The sequence below is a fragment of the Nerophis lumbriciformis genome, linkage group LG04, assembly GCF_033978685.3.
Source record: "Nerophis lumbriciformis linkage group LG04, RoL_Nlum_v2.1, whole genome shotgun sequence".
In the NCBI taxonomy this organism is placed as follows: Eukaryota; Metazoa; Chordata; class Actinopteri; order Syngnathiformes; family Syngnathidae; genus Nerophis; species Nerophis lumbriciformis.
In genome coordinates this window covers 57,388,759-57,412,500 of record NC_084551.2, presented here as the reverse complement: position 1 = coordinate 57,412,500, position 23,742 = coordinate 57,388,759, and the positions used below count along the sequence as shown (strand labels likewise).

Below are 23,742 nucleotides of genomic sequence, written 5' to 3'. Positions count from 1 at the left end.
TAGCTTATTTGCTTTTTAATGTGCAAATATAAAAGTAAACATCCAGTGCAAATCTTAATATTCTGCAATAGTATAAGCATTTCTAAAGTAAAAGCATTGCTTATTTTGCTTTAAAATGTGCAAAAATAAAGATAAACATCAAATACAAAAAAGTGCAAAACAAAATATTCTGTAACAGTGTAAACATTTCAACAAAAGTAAAAGTATTGCTTATTTTGCTTAATGGGCGGCATGGCGTAGTGGGTAGAGCAACCGTGCCAGAAACCTGAGGGTTGCAGGTTCGCTCCCCGCCTCTTACCATCCAAAAAAAAAAAAAAAAAAAATCGCTGCCGTTGTGTCCTTGGGCGGGACACTTCACCCTTTGCCCCCGGTGCCACTCACACCGGTGAATTGAATGATGAATGACAGGTGGTGGTCGGAGGGGCCGTTGGCGCAAATTGCAGCCACGCTTCCGTCAGTCTACCCCAGGGCAGCTGTGGCTATGAAAGTAGCTTACCACCACCAGGTGTGAATGAATGATGGGTTCTACATGTAAAGCGACTTTGGGTCCTTAGAAAAGCGCTATATAAATCCCAGTTATTAATAACACAACAATGATAGTATGATTAAAGTGAAAGTTAATTGTTGGTTTGTACATAGTATATGTAACTGTTAATGTTGTAAAAGGTATTTGCACAACTAATTAACGTTAGCGTTAAAGAAGAGCGCGTCTTTGTAAACACTGAACAGGCACGCCAAACGCGCCTCTCAGAGCGAAACGGTGTTTTAGTTTATGAATTTACAACGCAGATACAAATGACACATTCATGTTTTTGTGTAATGATGACAACGTATACTCACGTGGACCATTGACTAGTTGATGGTGATGGCAAGAACGCTGTCGGGTGTTTTCTTTTCAAATGTTCCTTCATAGCCGTTGTGCTGCTATGATAGGCCATTTCCGCTCCACACAGTGTGCATACAACAACATTATTAGCAGAGGTGGGTAGAGTAGCCAGAAATTGTACTCAAGTAAAAGTACTGTTACTTTAGAGATTTATTACTCAAGTAAAAGTAAGGAGTAGTCACCCAAATATTTACTTGAGTAAAAGTAAAAAGTATGTCTTGAAAAAACTACTCAATTACTGAGTAACTGATGAGTAACATACACACACATATCATATATATATATATATATATATATATATGTATATATGTATATATGTGTGTGTGGGAAAAAATCACAAGACTACTTCATCTCTACAGGCCTGTTTCATGAGGGGTTCCCTCAATCATCAGGAGATTTTATATAAATAAATATTATATAAAATCTCCTGATGATTGAGGGAACCCCTCATGAAACAGGCCTGTAGAGATGAAGTAGTCTTGTGATTTTTTCCCACACATACATATATTGCGCTCTACCACGGTATCGAGCACTATTTTTTGGATAATCTTATTAAGACATATATATATATATATATATATATATATATATATATATATATATATATATATCCATCCATCCATTTTCTACCGCTTATTCCCTTTGGGGTCGCGGGGGGCGCTGGAGCCTATCTCAGCTACAATCGGGCGGAAGGCGGGGTACACCCTGGACAAGTCGCCACCTCATCGCAGGGCCAACACAGATAGACAGACAACATTCACACTCACATCCACACACTAGGGCCAATTTAGTGTTGCCAATCAACTTATCCCCAGGTGCATGTCTTTCATGCACCTATATATATATATATATATATATATATATATATATATATATATATATATATATATATATATATATATATACATATATATATACATATATGTATATATGTATATATGTATGTATATGTATATATGTATGTATACATGTATGTGTATATATATGTATGTATATATATATATATATATATGTATGTATGTATTGAAAGACGCCGCCATCGCCCATCTATACAAACGCAAGGGCAACATATGAAATAACAAGTGTGTCGCTTTTAAAAGGGTCCCCCTCTGGTCAACATATGAAATAACAAGTGTGTGTAAAAAATTGAAATGCGCCCCCTTCGGCCAAAATTAATTTAAAAAAATAAATAAATATGTATATAGAGACATACTGTAATAACTTGAAGTAAATAATGAAGATTAAAAAACAATTACAAAAAAACAAAAAAATTAAATAAAAGCAGTCTTTTTCACACAGTGTCGACTTTTTTCTTATAAAATTGGGAACAATTTCTCATATTCTTTCTGTTTCTGTAATATTGCAATGTGTTTTCGTAAAATGATGACTTTTTTTATGTTAAATTATTGCTTTTTAATGCAAAACGGTGACATTTGTCATATAAAATTCAGACTTTTGTCACAATATTGCCAATTTGTTTGTTGTTCTAGTAAAATAGTGACATTTGTTGAGTAAAATTATGACTTTTCTCATCATTTTGCCAAGCAAAATTCAGATTATTATTATAATATTGCCAACATTTTAAAGTTTTCTTATAAAATTGTGACTTTTGTCAAGTCAAATGACGACTCTTTTCATAAAATTGCCCAAATGTTAAGCTTTCCTTGTAAAATTGCGACTGTTGAGTAAAATTCCAACTTTTATCATAATATTGCACAAATGTTCACTTTTTCTTGTCAAATTATGACTTGCGTTGAGTAAAATGAGGACTTTTATTATAAAACTGCCAACATTCTAAGTTTTTCTTGTGAAATTGTGACCTTTTTCTTGTGAAATTCCAACTCATTTTTCACAACAAGCTTGTTTATATTTGCATAGTATGTATATATTATTCATGTTGTAAATACACTTCTTTATAAAGGCTGGTCCTAAAGAGGGAGGCTTCTTTCTCATGAAGGTAACACATTCAAGTAAGTGTGTGTGTGTGTGTGTGTGTGTGTGTGTGTGTGTGTGTGTGTGTGTGTGTGTGTGTGTGTGTGTGTGTGTGTGTGTGTGTGTGTGTGTGTGTGTGTGTGTGTGTGTGTGTGTGTGTGTGTGTGTGTTGAGGAGCAGGTTGGTCGGGTGTATGTTGTGCCCGGCAGGACGGGCTGTGATTGGTGGGCCGGGTGTTGCTAAGGCAGGGAAAGAAAGAGTTGTTGTTTGTGGAAAGTGTGGTTTGCTCAGGTGTGACTCCGCCTTCTAAAGCGGACTTGCACCTTTTTTTTATTTGAAATACTTTTCATCCTTCACAATCCGTATGCATGACAGGAACACATTTCCTTTTTTTGTTCATGCATTCTAACTCATCAAATACGGTCAGTAAGAGGTGGCTAATAGTATAAAGTGCCAACAATACTCCATTTACTGAATATCAACCAAGCAACCTTGTTATTGTACGTGCTAACACTGAGGAACTACTTTTAAGTGTATAGAGTATGCTGCTATATTGACATATTCTGAGTTGGTGAAAGTTCATTCCAGATGTTAAATCTCACCTCTCACCTGGATAGTAGAAGGTTGTGGACATAATCTGACAAGTTGGTCAACTTTGACATTCAACTTAGACCCGGAGATGGCCAGAAATACTTTGTTTTAACCCTTTGTGAGGATTATGAAAAATTGTTGATGTAAAGGGGAAGATACAAACATCCTTGTGAGAGCAGACATTGTACAGTAAGTGATTGTTTTATTATGTTTGAAGTGATGTGATGTGTCTGTGAAATTAATACAAAATGATCAAAATATGTAAATATTACATGTTATTATGAATGTTACTAGATACTACATATATACTTACATCATGTATATATTACATGTTATTATGAATGTTACTAGATACTACATATATACTTACATCATGTATCTATTACATGTTATTATGAATGTTACTACATGACATATATACTTACATCATGTATATATTACATGTTATTATGAATGTTACATGACATATATACTTACATCGTGTATATATTACATGTTATTATGAATGTTACTACATGACATATATACTTACATCATGTATATATTACATGTTATTATGAATGTTACTACATGACATATATATATATATACATCATGTATATATTACATGTTATTATGAATGTTACTAGATACTACATATATACTTACATCATGTATATATTACATGTTATTATGAATGTTACTAAATGACATATACTTACATCATGTATATATTACATGTTATTATGAATGTTACTACATGACATATATACTTACATCATGTATATATTACATGTTATTATGAATGTTACTACATGACATATATACTTACATCATGTATATATTACATGTTATTATGAATGTTACTACATGACATATATATATACATCATGTATATATTACATGTTATTATGAATGTTACTAGATACTACATATATACTTACATCATGTATATATTACATGTTATTATGAATGTTACTAAATGACATATATACTTACATCATGTATATATTACATGTTATTATGAATGTTACTACATGACATATATACTTACATCATGTATATATTACATGTTATTATGAATGTTACTACATGACATACTTACATCATGTATATATTACATGTTATTATGAATGTTACTACATGACATATATACTTACATCATGTATATATTACATGTTATTATGAATGTTACTACATGACATATACACTTACATCATGTATATATTACATGTTATTATGAATGTTACTACATGACATATACACTTACATCATGTATATATTACATGTTATTATGAATGTTACTACATGACATATATACTTACATCATGCATATATTACATGTTATTATGAATGTTACTACATGACATATATACTTACATCATGTATATATTACATGTTATTATGAATGTTACTAGATACTACATATATACTTACATCATGTATATATGACATGTTATTATGAATGTTACTACATGACATACACTTACATCATGTATATATTACATGTTATTATGTATGTTACTAGATACTACATATATACTTACATTATGTATATATTACATGTTATTATGAATGTTACTACATTACATATATACTTACATCATGTATATATTACATGTTATTATGTATGTTACTAGATACTACATATATACTTACATTATGTATATATTACATGTTATTATGAATGTTACTACATGACATATATACTTACAGCGTTTATACAAAACCTTGATTGTTAGCTGATTTTAGCTTGACGTTCATTTACGATTTAGAATGCATCAACAAATCAAAAAATGTCTTCTTGTCTTACACAAGGATTGTGAATGAAATAAATACTTAAGTTACTCTTCTAGTCGTACTAGCGGCTCTACAAACACAAGGATTGGCGTCCTGATGTTTTTGCACGGTGGCAAAAGCATTCAATATTTTTTTGGTCCCTGGTCTTGCTGGAGTGTTTCCACCAGCACTTATTTGACTCTCTCCTCCTGGCCCGAGCTGACAACGTTGCGTAATCCCGTCTTGGCTGCAGCCGCTTCGACCCTTCCCTTTTATGGCCCCGCCTTCTTTCCCCCTGTGGTCCTCCATGGTCCCCCCCTGGTGAGTCGGTTTTTGCTACTGCTGCCCCCTGCTGGAGTCCACCACACCTGCTGCCCCCTGCTGGAGTCAACCACACCTGCTGGTCACGTCAACAGCCAGCAAATATAAAGCAAACATTTGCCAAGCACTTGGGGGCCATTTGGATCTGTTTCAGTTTCAAAACCAAAGAAATATTTCCCCCCTCAGGTCTGGTCCCTGGAACCCGGAAAATAAAACAGTTGAAAAGAAGTCAGACATGTTTAGTTGAAGGCTTCAACGCCAGCTCGGTCTTTCAGTGTAGAGTTTGGTCTTTTATTTGAAGGCCTTTCCTTGTTCCTTTCCACAAATCATTTGAAGTATTGTTCAATAACTCATCAAAACATTGATTTTATTCCGTGGTTCTTTTTTTGGAAATACCGACGTTTGCCGCTTGCTACCTTCTGTGGCGCTAACTGACCGGTGGTGTCTTTCAGGCGGTGATGTCTCCAGGCGAGGACGGTCTGATCGGGATCCCGTTTCCGGAGCACAGCAGCGAGATCTTGTCGCACCTCAACAACCAGAGAAGGACGGGGCTCCTGTGTGACCTCACGCTGACCTCCCGCGGGGCCCGCTACCCGACTCACCGCTCCGTCATGGCCGCCGTCAGCCTCTACTTCCGCCGGCTCTTTGGTGCCGAAGAAGGCGGCGGCGGTGGCGGTTTCAGCGTGTGCCAGCTGGACTGTGTGGCGCCGGACGCCCTGGACGCCCTGCTGGAGTTCGCCTACACGGCCACCCTCACCATTCCCAGCTCGGGCATGAGGGACGTCCTGCGAGGGGCGCGGCTCCTGGGCATCCAGTGCGTGGCCGACGCCTGCAGCGACATCCTCGGGGAGAAGGTGGAGCCTGCGGAGGAAGAGGAGCAGAGGAACCGGAGCATGGCGGCTCCTCGGAGGCCGGGGGCGGAGCCCGGAGGAGATCCCAGATCCCGAAGAAAAACGGACAGAAAGAAGGTGAAGAAGGTTTCGCCGGTCCCGCACCCTTCGCCTCTTTCGGAGAGCCAGCCACCGACCCGGCCGCCCAGCCCCCAGCCAGAGGAGCTCCTCTTCCGCTGGAGGCACGACAAAGATCCCGGAGCGCTCAGAGGACCGGAGAGGGCGGCCACACTCAACGGAGGTCACCCGCCGTGGCCTGCGGCACACCCGCCTCCTGCCCCGCCCTCAGAAGACAAGCCGTCTGGGGGCGACGACACGGACGGCTTTGGCAACGAATCGGTGCTGGCGGAAAGCGCGTCTGCTGTCACCTCTGTGGCCGGGGCAGGGGCCGAGGCGACGGCGGGAGGCCGGAAGAGGAAGTCCCAAACACCTCAGCAGTGTCCCGTCTGCCAGAAGATCATCCATGGAGCGGGAAAACTTCCTCGCCACATGCGGACGCACACGGGGGAGAAACCCTTCCAGTGCTCTGCCTGCGGGGTTCGCTTCACCAGGTAAGGAACCTTCTAGAATGTCAACACTTCTTTTCTTCTGCGTCAGCTGGAGCCTCACTCTCAACAATAACAACACCCGAGTTTACAGACTATAGAGCACATGTAAGCCACACCCAATAAATTATAGAAAAACTAAATATGTTTCCACACCCCGCCTTCTGCCCGAATGCAACTGAGATAGGCTCCAGCATCCCCCACGACGCCAAAAAGGGACAAGCGGTAGGAAATGGATGGATGGATATAAGCCACACCGGACTGTAAGTGGCAGATATATACCTTGTGAAATGAGTTATTTTCACAGAAATATTCTGTAAATGTTTATTTACATACCTTCATTGTTTCCAAACAGTGTCTGTAACACGGCAGTAAAACGGCTGATCAAACAAAACGTCAGTCCTGGTCATGGACCCACTAGCTGCGCAGGCTAGCTCTCCAATCAGCTAAACAGACTCAATAACTCCACGCTGACGTTTTGGTGAATTTACTGAGGAATTAGTGAAAATGTCATTGTAAGTTAATAATACTTATTCAGACACTCATAAACATGTTAGCATATTAGCTCATGCTAACATGCTAACGACGCTAGCTTGATGGCATCACGATAGCAGGTAGAAATATGCATGAAAACACTCCTACAGACATCACACATGGGACGTTTTAGTGAGTAAGAATAGTTTTAGTTATATTGTAATTTATATTATATTGTATATTTAGTTATATTGTAAATTATATTATATTATATTGTATATTTAGTTATATTTTAAATTATATTATATTGTATATTTAGTTATATTGTAAATTATATTATATTGTATATTTAGTTATATTGTAAATTATATTATATTATATTGTATATTTAGTTATATTGTAAATTATATTATATTGTATATTTAGTTATATTGTAAATTATATTATATTGTATATTTAGTTATATTGTAACAGTCTAATGCATTGTGGATTTTCACACTGAATTTATATCGCTGAATTTTTTGTTTATATTTCGTGAACCACATTTTTTTAAACATCAAACTATGCTGACAGTTTTGTTCAACACAAATGTGGGAAAAATTTCAGTTTGTTAAAATTTAGTGTCTAAAAATTCAAGTGTCATTTGTAATCCTTCCATCCATTTTCTACCGCTTGTCCCTTTTGGGGTCGCGGGGGGTGCTGGAGCCTATCTCAGCTGCATCTGGGCGGAAGGCGGGATACACCCTGATATAAGTAGCTTAAATGTTACTGTACATGTTATTGTACATGTTACTGTACTAGTGTCATTTGTAATAAGGAGTTTACATGTTACTGTACATGTTACTGTATGAGTGTCATTTGTAATATGTAGTTTAAATGTTACTATATGTGTTACTGTTCTAGTGTCATTTGTAATAAGTAGATTAAATGTTACTGTACATGTTACTGTACACGTGTCATGTGTAATAAGTACTGTACACATGTAATGTGTAATAATTACTGTACATGTGTGGTGTTAGTAAGTACTGTACATGTTACTGTACACGTGTGGTGTTAGTAAGTACTGTACATGTTACTGTACACGTGTGGTGTTTAGTAAGTACTGTACATGTTACTGTACACGCGTGGTGTTAGTAGGTACTGTACATGTTACTGTACACGTGTGGTGTTAGTAAGTACTGTACATGTGACTGTACATGTGTGGTGTTTAGTAAGTACTGTACATGTTACTGTACACGTGTGGCGTTTAGTAAGTACTGTACATGTTACTGTACATGTTTGGTGTTAGTAAGTACTGTACATGTCACTGTACATGTTACTGTACACGTGTGGTGTTTAGTAAGTACTGTACATGTTACTGTACACGTGTGGTGTTAGTAGGTACTGTACATGTTACTGTACACGTGTGGTGTTAGTAAGTACTGTACATGTGTGGTGTTAGTAAGTACTGTACATGTTACTGTACACATGTCGTGTTAGTAAGTACTGTACATGTGTGGTGTTAGTAAGTACTGTACATATTACTGTACACGTGTGGTGTTAGTAGGTACTGTACATGTTACTGTACACGTGTCATGTGTAATAAGTACTGTACACATGTAATGTGTAATAATTACTGTACATGTGTGGTGTTAGTAAGTACTGTACATGTTACTGTACATGTGTGGTGTTTAGTAAGTACTGTACATGTTACTGTACATGTGTGGTGTTAGTAAGTACTGTACATGTGTGGTGTTTAGTAAGTACTGTACATGTTACTGTACATGTGTGGTGTTAGTAAGTACTGTACATGTTACTGTGCATGTGTGGTGTTAGTAAGTACTGTACATGTTACTGTACACGTGTGGTGTTAGTAAGTACTGTACATGTTACTGTACACGTGTGGTGTTAGTAAGTACTGTACATGTTACTGTACACGTGTGGTGTTAGTAAGTACTGTACATGTTACTGTACACGTGTGGTGTTAGTAAGTACTGTACATGTTACTGTACATGTGTGGTGTTAGTAAGTACTGTACATGTTACTGTACACGTGTGGTGTTTAGTAAGTACTGTACATGTTACTGTACACGTGTGGTGTTAGTAAGTACTGTACATGTTACTGTACACGTGTGGTGTTAGTAGATACTGTACATGTTACTGTACACATGTGGTGTTAGTAAGTACTGTGCATGCTACTGTACACGTGTGGTGTTAGTAGGTACTGTACATGTTAATGTACATGTGTGGTGTTAGTAGGTACTGTACATGTGTGGTGTTAGTAAGTACTGTACATGTTACTGTACATGTGTGGTGTTAGTAGGTACTGTACATGTGTGGTGTTAGTAGGTACTGTACATGTTACTGTACAAGTGTGGTGTTAGTAGGTACTGTACATGTGTGGTGTTAGTAGGTACTGTACATGTTACTGTACACGTGTGGTGTTAGTAGGTACTGTACATTTGTGGTGTTAGTAGGTACTGTCCATGTTACTGTACACGTGTGGTGTTAGTAGGTACTGTACATGTGTGGTGTTAGTAGGTACTGTACATGTTACTGTACACGTGTGGTGTTAGTAGGTACTGTACATGTTACTGTACATGTGTGGTGTTAGTAGGTACTGTACATGTGTGGTGTTTAGTAAGTACTGTACATGTTACTGTACACGTGTGGTGTTTAGTAAGTACTGTACATGTCACTGTACATGTTACTGTACACGTGTGGTGTTTAGTAAGTACTGTACATGTTACTGTACACGTGTGGTGTTAGTAGATACTGTACATGTTACTGTACACATGTGGTGTTAGTAAGTACTGTACATGTTAATGTACATGTGTGGTGTTAGTAGGTACTGTACATGTTAATGTACATGTGTGGTGTTAGTAGGTACTGTACATGTGTGGTGTTAGTAAGTACTGTACATGTTACTGTACATGTTACTGTACATGTGTGGTGTTAGTAAGTACTGTACATGTGTGGTGTTAGTAAGTACTGTACATATTACTGTACATGTGTGGTGTTAGTAAGTACTGTACATGTTACTGTACATGTGTGGTGTTAGTAAGTACTGTTCATGTTACTGTACATGTGTGGTGTTAGTAAGTACTGTACATGTTACTGTACACGTGTGGTGTTAGTAAGTACTGTACATGTTACTGTACACGTGTGGTGTTAGTAGGTACTGTACATGTTACTGTACACGTGTGGTGTTAGTAGGTACTGTACATGTTAATGTACATGTGTGGTGTTAGTAGGTACTGTACATGTGTGGTGTTAGTAAGTACTGTACATGTGTGGTGTTAGTAGGTACTGTACATGTGTGGTGTTAGTAGGTACTGTACATGTTACTGTACAAGTGTGGTGTTAGTAGGTACTGTACATGTGTGGTGTTAGTAGGTACTGTACATGTTACTGTACACGTGTGGTGTTAGTAGGTACTGTACATGTGTGGTGTTAGTAGGTACTGTACATGTTACTGTACACGTGTGGTGTTAGTAAGTACTGTACACGTGTGGTGTTAGTAGGTACTGTACATGTTACTGTACATGTGTGGTGTTAGTAGGTACTGTACATGTGTGGTGTTTAGTAAGTACTGTACATGTTACTGTACACGTGTGGTGTTTAGTAAGTACTGTACATGTCACTGTACATGTTACTGTACACGTGTGGTGTTTAGTAAGTACTGTACATGTTACTGTACACGTGTGGTGTTAGTAGATACTGTACATGTTACTGTACACATGTGGTGTTAGTAAGTACTGTACATGTTAATGTACATGTGTGGTGTTAGTAGGTACTGTACATGTTAATGTACATGTGTGGTGTTAGTAGGTACTGTACATGTGTGGTGTTAGTAAGTACTGTACATGTTACTGTACATGTTACTGTACATGTGTGGTGTTAGTAAGTACTGTACATGTGTGGTGTTAGTAAGTACTGTACATGTTACTGTACACGTGTGGTGTTAGTAAGTACTGTGCATGTTACTGTACACGTGTGGTGTTAGTAGGTACTGTACATGTTACTGTACACGTGTGGTGTTAGTAGGTACTGTACATGTTAATGTACATGTGTGGTGTTAGTAGGTACTGTACATGTGTGGTGTTAGTAAGTACTGTACATGTTACTGTACATGTGTGGTGTTAGTAGGTACTGTACATGTGTGGTGTTAGTAGGTACTGTACATGTTACTGTACAAGTGTGGTGTTAGTAGGTACTGTACATGTGTGGTGTTAGTAGGTACTGTACATGTTACTGTACACGTGTGGTGTTAGTAGGTACTGTACATGTGTGGTGTTAGTAGGTACTGTACATGTTACTGTACACATGTGGTGTTAGTAAGTACTGTACACGTGTGGTGTTAGTAGGTACTGTACATGTGTGGTGTTAGTAGGTACTGTACATGTGTGGTGTTTAGGAAGTACTGTACATGTTACTGTACACGTGTGGTGTTTAGTAAGTACTGTACATGTCACTGTACATGTTACTGTACACGTGTGGTGTTTAGTAAGTACTGTACATGTTACTGTACACGTGTGGTGTTAGTAGATACTGTACATGTTACTGTACACATGTGGTGTTAGTAAGTACTGTACATGTTAATGTACATGTGTGGTGTTAGTAGGTACTGTACATGTTAATGTACATGTGTGGTGTTAGTAGGTACTGTACATGTGTGGTGTTAGTAAGTACTGTACATGTTACTGTACATGTGTGGTGTTAGTAAGTACTGTACATGTGTGGTGTTAGTAAGTACTGTACATATTACTGTACATGTGTGGTGTTAGTAAGTACTGTACATGTTACTGTACATGTGTGGTGTTAGTAAGTACTGTACATGTTACTGTACATGTGTGGTGTTAGTAAGTACTGTACATGTTACTGTACACGTGTGGTGTTAGTAAGTACTGTACATGTTACTGTACACGTGTGGTGTTAGTAGGTACTGTACATGTTACTGTACACGTGTGGTGTGTGTGTTTAGGAATGACAAGTTGAAGATCCACATGAGGAAGCACACGGGCGAGCGTCCGTACTCGTGCCCACATTGCTCCGCCCGCTTCCTGCACTCCTACGACCTGAAGAACCACCTGTGCCTGCATAGCGGGGGGCGGCCCTTCGAGTGCCCGCTGTGCCACAAGGCCTTCGCCCGCCACGACCACCTGCAGCGCCACCGCAAGGGACTCAGCTGCCTGGAGATGAGGCCCCGACGAGGCCCCGACCCTGAAGAGTGGGGCGGGGCGGAGGCGGACGCAGGCGGGCGGCGCCCGGAGCCCTCGCCGGACCACTCCTCGCTCTACCTCTCGCCCGCCGCGGCGGAGGCCGACGTGTTCCGGCGCGACGGCGACACGGAGCGTGCGCTCGCCCTGCAGGCCCTGGCCCAGCTCAGCCCGCACAGCTTCAACAACTACCACCGTCTCATCCTGCAGCGGGGCGGGGAGGAGGGGGCGGGGCCGGGTGACGCGGGCGAGGAGGACTAGTAAGACTAGCAGAGGAGGACTAGTAAGACTAGCAGAGGAGGACTAGTAAGAATCTTCACTCAGGGTGGACTCAAACACCAAAGCGCTTTCAAAAGTAACGATCCAAAAAAAACACTTTTTTTTAGCGATACTGAAACATTTGTTGTTCCACTGGCACTTAGGAGTGGGCGATACTTTGATACCAACACTGATAGTCATATGTTGATTATCGATACTGATATCAATCCTTTCACTTTCCCTACGCGAGCCTTTCCAAGACCATTGAACCGCCTTCCATTTCTATTTGGAACTAACATGTAAACACCAGACTGCTGAACACGTGTAAACACCAGACCGGTGAACACATGTAAACACCAGACCGGTGAACACATGTAAACACAAGACCGGTAAAAATGTGTAAACACCAGACCGGTGAACACGTGTAAACACCAGACCGGTGAACACGTGTAAACACAAGACCGGTAAAAATGTGTAAACACCAGACCGGTGAACACGTGTAAACACCAGACCGGTGAACACGTGTAAACACCAGACCGGTGAATACGTGTAAACACCAGACCGGTGAACACGTGTAAACACCAGACCGGTGAACACGTTTAAACACCAGACCGGTGAACACGTGTAAACACCAGACCGGTGAACACGTGTAAACACCAGACCGGTGAACACGTGTAAACACAAGACCGGTGAACACGTGTAAACACCAGACCGGTGAACACGTTTAAACACCAGACTGCTGAACACGTGTAAACACCAGACCGGTGAACACGTGTAAACACCAGACCGGTGAACACGTGTAAACACCAGACCGGTGAACACGTGTAAACACCAGACCGGTGAACACGTGTAAACACCAGACCGGTGAACACGTTTAAACACCAGACTGCTGAACACGTGTAAACACCAGACCGGTGAACACGTGTAAACACCAGACCGGTGAACACGTGTAAACACAAGACCGGTAAAAATGTGTAAACACCAGACCGGTGAACACGTGTAAACACCAGACCGGTGAACACGTGTAAACACCAGACCGGTGAATACGTGTAAACACCAGACCGGTGAACACGTGTAAACACGTGTAAACACCAGACCGGTGAACACGTTTAAACACCAGACCGGTGAACACGTGTAAACACCAGACCGGTGAACACGTGTAAACACCATACTGGTAAAAACGTGTAAACACCAGACTGGTGAACACGTGTAAACACCAGACCGGTGAACACGTGTAAACACCAGACCGGTGAACACGTGTAAACACTAGAACGGTGAACACGTGTAAACACCAGACCGGTGAACACGTGTAAACACCAAACCGGTGAACACGTGTAAACACCAAACCGGTGAACACGTGTAAACACCAAACCGGTGAACACGTGTAAACACCAAACCGGTGAACACGTGTAAACACCAGACCGGTGAACACGTGTAAACACCAGACCGGTGAACACGTGTAAACACCAGACCGGTGAACACGTGTAAACACCAGACCGGTGAACACGTGTAAACACCAGACCGGTGAACACGTGTAAACACCAGACCGGTAAAAATGTGTAAACACCAGACCGGTGAACACGTTTAAACACCAGACCGGTGAACACGTGTAAACACCAGACCGGTGAACACGTGTAAACACCATACTGGTAAAAACGTGTAAACACCAGACCGGTGAACACGTGTAAACACCAGACCGGTGAACACGTGTAAACACCAGACCGGTGAACACGTGTAAACACCAGACCGGTGAACACGTGTAAACACCAGACCGGTGAACACGTGTAAACACCAGACCGGTGAACACGTTTAAACACCAGACCGGTGAACACGTGTAAACACCAGACCGGTGAACACGTGTAAACACCATACTGGTAAAAACGTGTAAACACCAGACTGGTGAACACGTGTAAACACCAGACCGGTGAACACGTGTAAACACCATACTGGTAAAAACGTGTAAACACCAGACCGGTGAACACGTGTAAACACCAGACCGGTGAACACGTGTAAACACCAGGAGTGTCCAAAGTGCACCCGAAGCCAATTTGCAGTTTTGTTGTCAGGGGGAAAAAAATCCCTCCCAAAAAAAGAAGCTGAAATTTGATAAAAAATGTAAAAGTCTAATTTTAAAATGTTTTTATTATGTAGAGAAAATGTCAGCTTTGTGTCATAAAGTTTTGTCTTTAAATTTATGTTATCTATTTTTTTAGCTTCTTTTTTTTAATATATATATATATATATATATATATATATATATAAATATAAATATATAATTCATGCTAGTATCAGTCTGAAACTGAGGCAAAAAAACGATAACAGTCTGATACTGATACCAGCCTGACACGATATCTGGAAGGCCCCGCCCAACCCGACATGAGTTTCTTTGAATGTAACGCTCTCTGCTCCTGACTGGGCGAGTACTTCTGGCGCGAGAGAAAACTCAAGCCAGGGCCGAGAGAGAAGTGACTTAGACTTTAGACTGGGTGCTGGAATCCAACAAGTTGTTACTAAAAGAAGAAGAACCACAAGAGACCAAGTCCTCCTTCTGGTCTTTGAAAGACTCTTTGACTTCTACTTCTATTTATTTATTTATTCTTCATATTTATTGTTTCCTGCGGGGTCACACGCTTCCTTCATGCAACTTTTGCTCAAACATTCCCTTCACTTCTCCAAACTTCCACAAATGTCAGGTCAGCTTGTTTTATACGTGTCTTTATTACTAAAAGGGTTGTTTTTTTTACGCTGAATTTATGCTACTGATTTGTTTTGCTCTTGAATTTTGTGGACTTAAGTTTTTTTTTACATTAAATTATTTTCACAATTTCATTGAATAAAAACACTCGGCAAAATTGTTGTGCTTAAACATTTAGTTTGTCAAAATACTGCATGTCAACATTCAGTGTCAAAAAATTTAGTGCAAAAAAATTTTTCGTTTAAAAATTTGCTGTGAAACAAATTGTCAATAAATTCAGTGGTTAAAAAAGTTCAGTGCAAAAACATTTGGTGTACAAAAATTCAGTGTGAAAAAATTGAGTAGAAAAATCAGTGCAAAAAAAAATGTTAGTGTCAAGAAATTCAGTGTTAAAAAAAATTCAGTGCAAAAAAAATTGTGCTTTAAAAAAATCAGTGTGAAAAAGATTCAATGCTAAAAAAGTCAGTGCACAAAAATTCAGTGTATAACATTTAGTGCAAAAAAAGAAGTCTACAAACATTCAGGGCAAAACAATTTAGGGTACAAACATTTTGCTTAAATAAATCAATGAACAAATTCAGTGTATGAAAATTCAGTGCAAAAAAATGTTGCTTAACAGAAAGCAGTGTGAAAAATGTCAGTGTACACAAATCTGTGCAAAAGAATTTAGTGTACAAAAATTCAGTGTGAAAAAACAATCAATGCAACAAAAAAAAGTGTGAAAATAATTGATGAAAATCAGCTAATTGGTGGATCGCTTCACTTGTGAACTAAATATTTTTGCACTGAATGTTAAAACTGATTTTCAACAAACTGAAATTGTTAGCATCATTTGGTGTTAAAATTATTTACTTTGCAAAATTCAAACGGCAAAAAAATGAGTTCCATCCTTTTTAATAAAAGTATTGATCTACTCAACTGCAGAAGGAGGGAGGCCAAGCCAAATAATAAACATGTCTTCACTTTTCATACACCAGTAAGGAAAACATATCAACTTGAAGGACAGCTGGGAAAACCTTGGTTAGCATCGATACTGCCTTCTACTTCTTAGCATCGATACTGCCTTCTACATCTTAGCATCGATACTGCCTTCTACTTCTTAGCATCGAGACTGCCTTCCACTTCTTAGCATCGATACTGCCTTCCACTTCTTAGCATCGATACTGCCTTCCACTTCTTAGCATCGATACTGCCTTCCACTTCTTAGCATCGATACTGCCTTCCACTTCTTAACCAAGTCGTACTTTCACCAAAGCACCTTTTCCCATAAGAAACAACGGCAATCCAAATAATCCCCCGCACGCCCAAATATGGTCAATTCTTCAAGTGCTGTTTGTGTCCAGGAAGTTCTTGATATAATCACTGCAGTATCGACCTCACACTGACACCATACTTGGTATGAATGTAGTCACTGCAGTATCCACCTCACACTGATACCATACTTGGTATGGATGTAGTCACTGCAGTATCGACCTCACACTGATACCATGGTATGGATGTAGTCACTGCAGTATCCACCTCACACTGACACCATACTTGGTATGGATTTGGTCACTGCAGTATCAACCTCACACTGACACCATACTTGGTATGGGTGTAGTTACTGCAGTATCGACCTCACACTGATACTATACTTGGTATGGATGTAGTCACTGCAGTATCGACCTCACACTGATACCATGGTATAGGTGTAGTCACTACAATATCCACCTCACACTGTTATCATACTCTGTATCGATGTAGTCACTGCATTATCCACCTCACGCTGATACCATACTTGGTATGTATGTAGTCGCTGCAGTATCCACCTCACACTGATACCATACTTAGTATCGATTTAGTCACTGCGGTATCGACCTCACACTGATACCATATTTGGTATCAATATAATCACTGCTGTATTGATCACTTGGTATGGATGTAGTCATTTCAGTATTGATCTCACACTGATACCAAATTTGGTGTCGATATAGTTACTGAAGTATAGGCCTCACACTGATACCAAATTTGGTATCGATATAGTTACTGCAGTATCGGCCTCACATTGATACCAAATTTGGTATCGATATAGTTACGGCAGTATCGACCTCACACTGATACCATACTTGGTATCGTTACTGTTTAATAAACACAATATAGAACTGGTCTTTAAGCCAAAATAAGTCATTTCTGTTTATATAATTAAACACCTCACCTTTAATAGATGCCTGTTCCTCTCTGCAGTTGAGTAAACACATGCTTCTATGTGGAGACAAAACATCAGTTAATGATTTATTTATTACATTTGATATTTTTACTGTACTTTGACCTGCTGGCGCCTCCTGAGGAGGAACTATACAAACCCCAACACTTGTGAAGTTGTCAGGTTGTGTAAATGGTCAATAAAAAGAGAATACAACAAATCCTTTTCAACTTATATTCAATTGAATAGACTGCAAAGACAAGATATTTCATGTTCACACTGAGAAACTTTCTTCTTTTTGGCAAATATTAGCTCATTTGGAATTTGATGCCTGCAACATGTGTCAAAAAAGCTGGCACAAGTGGCAAAAAAGAGTGAGCAAGTTGAGGAATGTTCATCAAAGACTTATTTGGAACATCCCACAGGTGAACAGGCTAATTGGGAACAGGTGGGTGCCATGATTGGGTATAAAAGCAGCTTCCATGAAATGCTCACTCATTCACAAACAAGGACGGGGCGAGGGTCACCACTTTGTCAACAAATGCCTGAGAAAATTGTTTAAGAACAACATTTCTCAAGCAAGGAATTTAGGGATTTCACCATCTACGCTCCGTAATATCATCAAAAGGTTCAGAGAATCTGGAGAAATCACTGCACGTAAGCCATGATATTACACACCTTGGATCCCTCAGGCGCTACTGCATCAAAAAGCCACATCAGTGTGTAAAGGATATCACCACATGGGCTCAGGAACACTTCAGAAAACCACTGTCAGTAACTACAGTTGGTCGCTACATCTGTAAGTGCAAGTTAAAACTCTACTATGCAAAGCCACAGCCATTTATCAACAACACCCAGAAACAGAAAAGCATTCTGTGGTCTGACGAGTCCACATTTCAAATTGTTTTTGGAAACTGTGGAACAAAGAGGAAAGGAACCATCCGGACTGTTCCAGGGTGAACGTGTAAAAGGCATCATGTGTGATGGTATGGGGGTGTATTAGTGGCCAAGACATGGGTAACTTACACATCTGTGAAGGCACCATTAATGCTGAAAAGGTACATACAGCTTTTGGAGCAACATATGTTGTTATCATGGACGCCCCTGCTTATTTCAGCAAGACGATGCCAAGCCAGGTGTTACAACAGCGTGGCTTTATAGTAAAAGAGTGCAGGTACTAGACTGGCCTGCCTGTAGTCCAGACATTGAAAATGTGTGAAGGCTAAAATATGAGAAGGGAGACTGTTGAACAACTTAAGCTGTACATCAAGCAAGAATGGGAAAGAATTCCACTTCAAAAATGTGTCTCCTCAGTTCCCAAACCTTTACTGAGTGTTGTTAAAAGGAAAGGCCATGTAACACACTGGTAAAAATGCATTTTTTTGCCAAAAAAAAAAAAAAAAAGTTTCTCAGTGTGAGCATTTACACAACATGACAACTTCACTGGTGTAGAATGACACAAAGACTTCGGGCTCACCTGTTTAACAGGAACTTCCTGTTGAAGGCGGAGACAGGAAGTGATGCTTGCTAACTGTCTGCTGTCTGCCACTTTCCAGCATCTTCTTCTCCTCGTGGAGCAAAAACCTTTTCTTTCACATCAAACAGCAACATGCTTCCTGTTGTATAGTTCATACAGAGTAGTACTTCCTGTTGTATAGTTCATACAGTGTAGTACTTCCTGTTGTATAGTTCATACAGTGTAGTACTTCCTGTTGTATAGTTCATACAGAGTAGTACTTCCTGTACAATAATATATGTGCTGCATTTCTTTCTCAGGAACTTTTGAGCAATGCACTAATATGACATGTACAGAATATGAGGAAACACACCAAACAAAAGGCCAGGAGTTTCAAAATAAAAGACTTCTTGGCATTTACACTAACTCTTGAGACTCGCACACTTCCATACTTAAAGTACTTTAGTATGGAAGGGTGCCACTGAATGGAATGGAGGCCAACTTTAGTGAATGAATGAGTGAATTATGTAATGTGAGTGAATTATGTAATGAATGAGTAAATGAATGAGTGATAATGAATCAGCGAGTGAGTGAGTCAATGAACAAGTTAGTGACCAAATGAATGAATAAATAAGTTAATGGATTAGTGAGTGAGTGAGTAAATGAATAGTGAATGAATTGATGAGTAAGTGAATAATTGAATGAATGAGTTCACTAATAGAGTAAATAAACAAATGAGTAAATTAATTATTGAATGAATGGAGCAAGATGAATCAATGAGTCTTAAATGAATGTGTACTAAAAGAATAAACGTTTATAAATGAATGAATACATGTGTAATAAACGAACAAATGAATAAATGTGTAATAAACGAACAAATGAGTGATAATTGAATGAATGAGTGAATGATAAATGAGTATGTGAATACATTCATGAGTGATACATGTATAATGAAATTAGTGCGTGGATGAATGAGAAACTAAATGGAGCAGATGAATGAATGAGTGATGAATGAACGGACCTCGCTTTGTTTTCTCGGCTTCAAAAGGTGAAGGGATGAGGGTCGGCGACCATCAGGGATACTTTTTGTTGTAGTTGTTTCTATCAGGTCACTTCCTGTCACTTGTGCTTGGCTTGGAGTAGGAAAGAGAAATAAAAGATGTCTAAACTTGAAGGTTGCTGTTGTCCTTTTCTTCAAAGTGATGATAACCATAGAATGAGATGTCAGAGTGTGCTTACACAACATTGACTACAAACTATACATATTACAACTATTGTCACCAAAATGATCACAGTTATTATTACTATCATCATGGTATTGTTGGAAGTGCTCAAAAAGTAGTCAAATAATATATATAATATGTATACACACACACATATATATATATATATATATATATATATATATATATATATATATATATATATATATATATATACACATACATGTGTATATATAGTGGTGGTCAAAAGTGTACATACACTTGTAAAGAACATGATGTCATGGCTGTCTTGACTTTCCAAACATATTGCTGGGTATTGTGGCTCCATTTTTCTTTCATCTGACCACAGAACTTTCCTCCAGAAGGTCTTATCTTTGTCCATGTGATGTCAGATGAAACAAACATGGAGATGTTTGGCCACAATATCCAGCAATACTTGAGTGTCCACAGTCTTGCTTCTGAAATGTTCTGAGAGTTCTTTGCTCTTCTTTCTTTTCTCCATGCTCAGTGTGGTACACACAACACAAAGGTTGAGTCAACTTTTGTCCATTTCAACTGCAAGTGTGATGTCTACATTGCCAGCACCTGTTACTTGCTTTCATTACAAATTAAAAGGAGCATCACATGCTTGGAATACAAATATTTCTTACCATTTTGAAAAGGTGCCAATCATTTTGTCCAGTCCATTTTTGGAGTTGAGTCTAAAATATCATCACATTTGGCTTTTCTTTTTTTGTGTGTGTGTTGTTCCAATGCAAACAAAAGAAAAACGTGTGAATACCAAAACATTTGTAATTTCAACAATTTTCTGGGAGAAGTGGTGCATTATCTGACAGAAATGCAGGGGTGCCAATGTTTTTGGCCATGACTGTACATACTGGTGCACTTTGTAGTCTGGAAAATATGGTAATCTTCCACTAAATGGGAAAAAACATGTTATTTTGTAGACTAACAGATACTACATTGCTTCATTTGGAAACAATTAAGGTATGTAAATAAACATTTACAAAATATTTCTGTGTAAATAACTAATTTCACAACGTATATATATTTGCGAATTATAGTCCGGTGCGGCTAATGTAAGGAATTTTCCCCCCTCAAATTTAGTGAGTACGGCTTATATAAACCGGTGCACTTTGTAGTCTGGAAAATACGATAATGTTCCACCAAATGGGGGGAAAACATGTTATTTTGTCGACTAACAGATACTACATTGCTTCATTTCGAAACAATTAAGGTATGTAAATAAACCTTTACAAAATATTTCTGTGTAAATAACTTATTTCACAAAGTATAAATCTGCAGCTTATAGTCCGGGGTGGCTACAATATGGAAAATAGGTTTTTCTTGTCAAATTTAGTGGGTGTGGGTTATATGCTGTTGTGCTTTGTAGTCTGGAAAATATGGTAATATTCCACCAAATGAAAAAAAAAACATGTTATTTTGTAAACTAACAGATACTACATTGCTTTATTTGGAAACAATTATGGTATGTAAATAAACATTTACAGAATATTTGTGTGTAAATAATTAATTTCACAACGTATATATCTGCGGCTTATAGTCCGGTGCGGCTAATGTAAGGAATTTTTTCTGAATTATTTTCCCTCAAATTTAGTGGGTGCGGCTTATATACTGTACAACGGTGCACTTTGTAGTCTGGAAAATACGATAATCTTCCACCAAATGGGGGGGGACATGTTATTTTGTAGACTAACAGATACTACATTGCTTCATTTAGAAACAATTAAAGTATGTAAATAAATCTTTACAAAATATTTGTGTAAATAACTCATTTCACATTGTATATATCTGCAGCTTAAAGTCCGGGGCGGCTAATGTAAGGAATTTTTTTCTTAAATGTTTTCGTCAAATTTAGTGGGTTCGGCTTACATACACCAGTGCGCTTTGTAGTCTGGAAAATACGATAATAATAGTGTCCTAAAATTTTGTGGGTGTGTCTTATATTCCGGTGCTCTATAGCCCAGAAAATACGGTACCTGCAGCTGAGGCCAGCGTTCAACATATTTTCTTGACGTCCTATTTTCATTGATAGTTTAACATAAAAAAAATAAAAATCAATGTTTAAGAACATTTTATCATTTTAGCACACACAAAATAAACATTGTGTTTTGGAGAAGGCTGCTTTTCAAATAGGCCAATGCGATTTATTTCATAAAAGCACACATGCTTTTAGTACACTTAATACAACTATTTCTTACAATTTTGAAAAGGTGCCAATAATTTTGGACTTCTGTGTAAAATAATATCCAATTTGGCTTTTGGGGGGAGAGTTTTGTGTTGTTCCAATGCAAACAAAAGAAATAAACATTTGTAATTTCAACAATTTTCTGGGAGAAGTGGTGCAAAATCTGACAAAAATGCAGGGGTGCCAATATTGCGTTTTGTAGTCTGGAAAATACGATAATCTTCCACCAAATGGGGAAAAAAACATGTCATTTTGTAGACTAACAGATACTACATTGATTCATTTGGAAACAATTAAGGTATGTAAAAAAACATTTACAGAATATTTCTGTGTAAATAACTCATTTCACAACGTATATATCTGCGGCTTACAGTCAAGGGCGGCTAATATATGGGAAAAAAGTTTTTCTTGTCAAATTTAGTGGGTGCGGTTTATATACTGTCGTGCTTTGTAGTCTGGAAAATACGGTATCTTCCACCAAATGGAAAAAAAAACATGTTATTTTGTAAACTAACAGATACTACATTGTTTCATTTGGAAACAATTAAGGTATGTAAATAAACATTTACGTAAATAACTTATTTCACAACGTATATATCTGCGGCTTATAGACCGGGGTGGCTAAAAAGTTTTTCTTGTAAATTTTAGTGGGTGCGGGTTATATACCGGTGTGCTTTGTGGTCTGGAATATACGGTAATCTTCCACCAAATGGGAAAAAAAACATGTTATTTTGTAAACTAACAGATACTACATTGCTTCATTTGGAAACAATTAAGGTATGTAAATAAATCTTTACAAAATATTTGTGTAAATAACTCATTTCACATTGTATATATCTGCAGCTTATAGTCCGGTGTGGCTAATGTAAGGAATTGTTTCTGAATTTTTTTCTGCTCAAATTTAGTGGGTGCGGCTTATGTACACTTTGCACTTTGTAGTCTGGAAAATACGATAATCTTCCACCAAATGGGGGAAAAACATGTTATTTTGTAGACTAACAGATATTACATTGCTTCAGTTAGAAACAATTAAGGTATGTAAATAAACATTTACAAAATATTTCTGTATTTTCTTTATATCCTACTTTTTGATAGTTTAAAAAAAAATTAAAAAAAATCAATGTT

The 23,742-nt window shown here is 38.4% G+C and overlaps 1 protein-coding gene across 1 annotated transcript in view; it reads left to right on the top strand.

The window, feature by feature from the left end:
- LOC133604802 (zinc finger and BTB domain-containing protein 7B-like) overlaps window positions 1-13,181 on the top strand; it is a 48,134-nt gene extending 34,953 nt beyond the window's left edge. The window contains exons 3-4 of the mRNA XM_061958116.2: window positions 5,941-6,929; window positions 12,360-13,181. Coding sequence (XP_061814100.2) covers window positions 5,947-6,929; window positions 12,360-12,855 — 1,479 coding nt within the window. The 5' untranslated portion in view covers window positions 5,941-5,946 and the 3' untranslated portion in view covers window positions 12,856-13,181. The remainder of the gene's footprint in view (window positions 1-5,940; window positions 6,930-12,359) is intronic.
- Window positions 13,182-23,742: the final 10,561 nt, after the last annotated feature.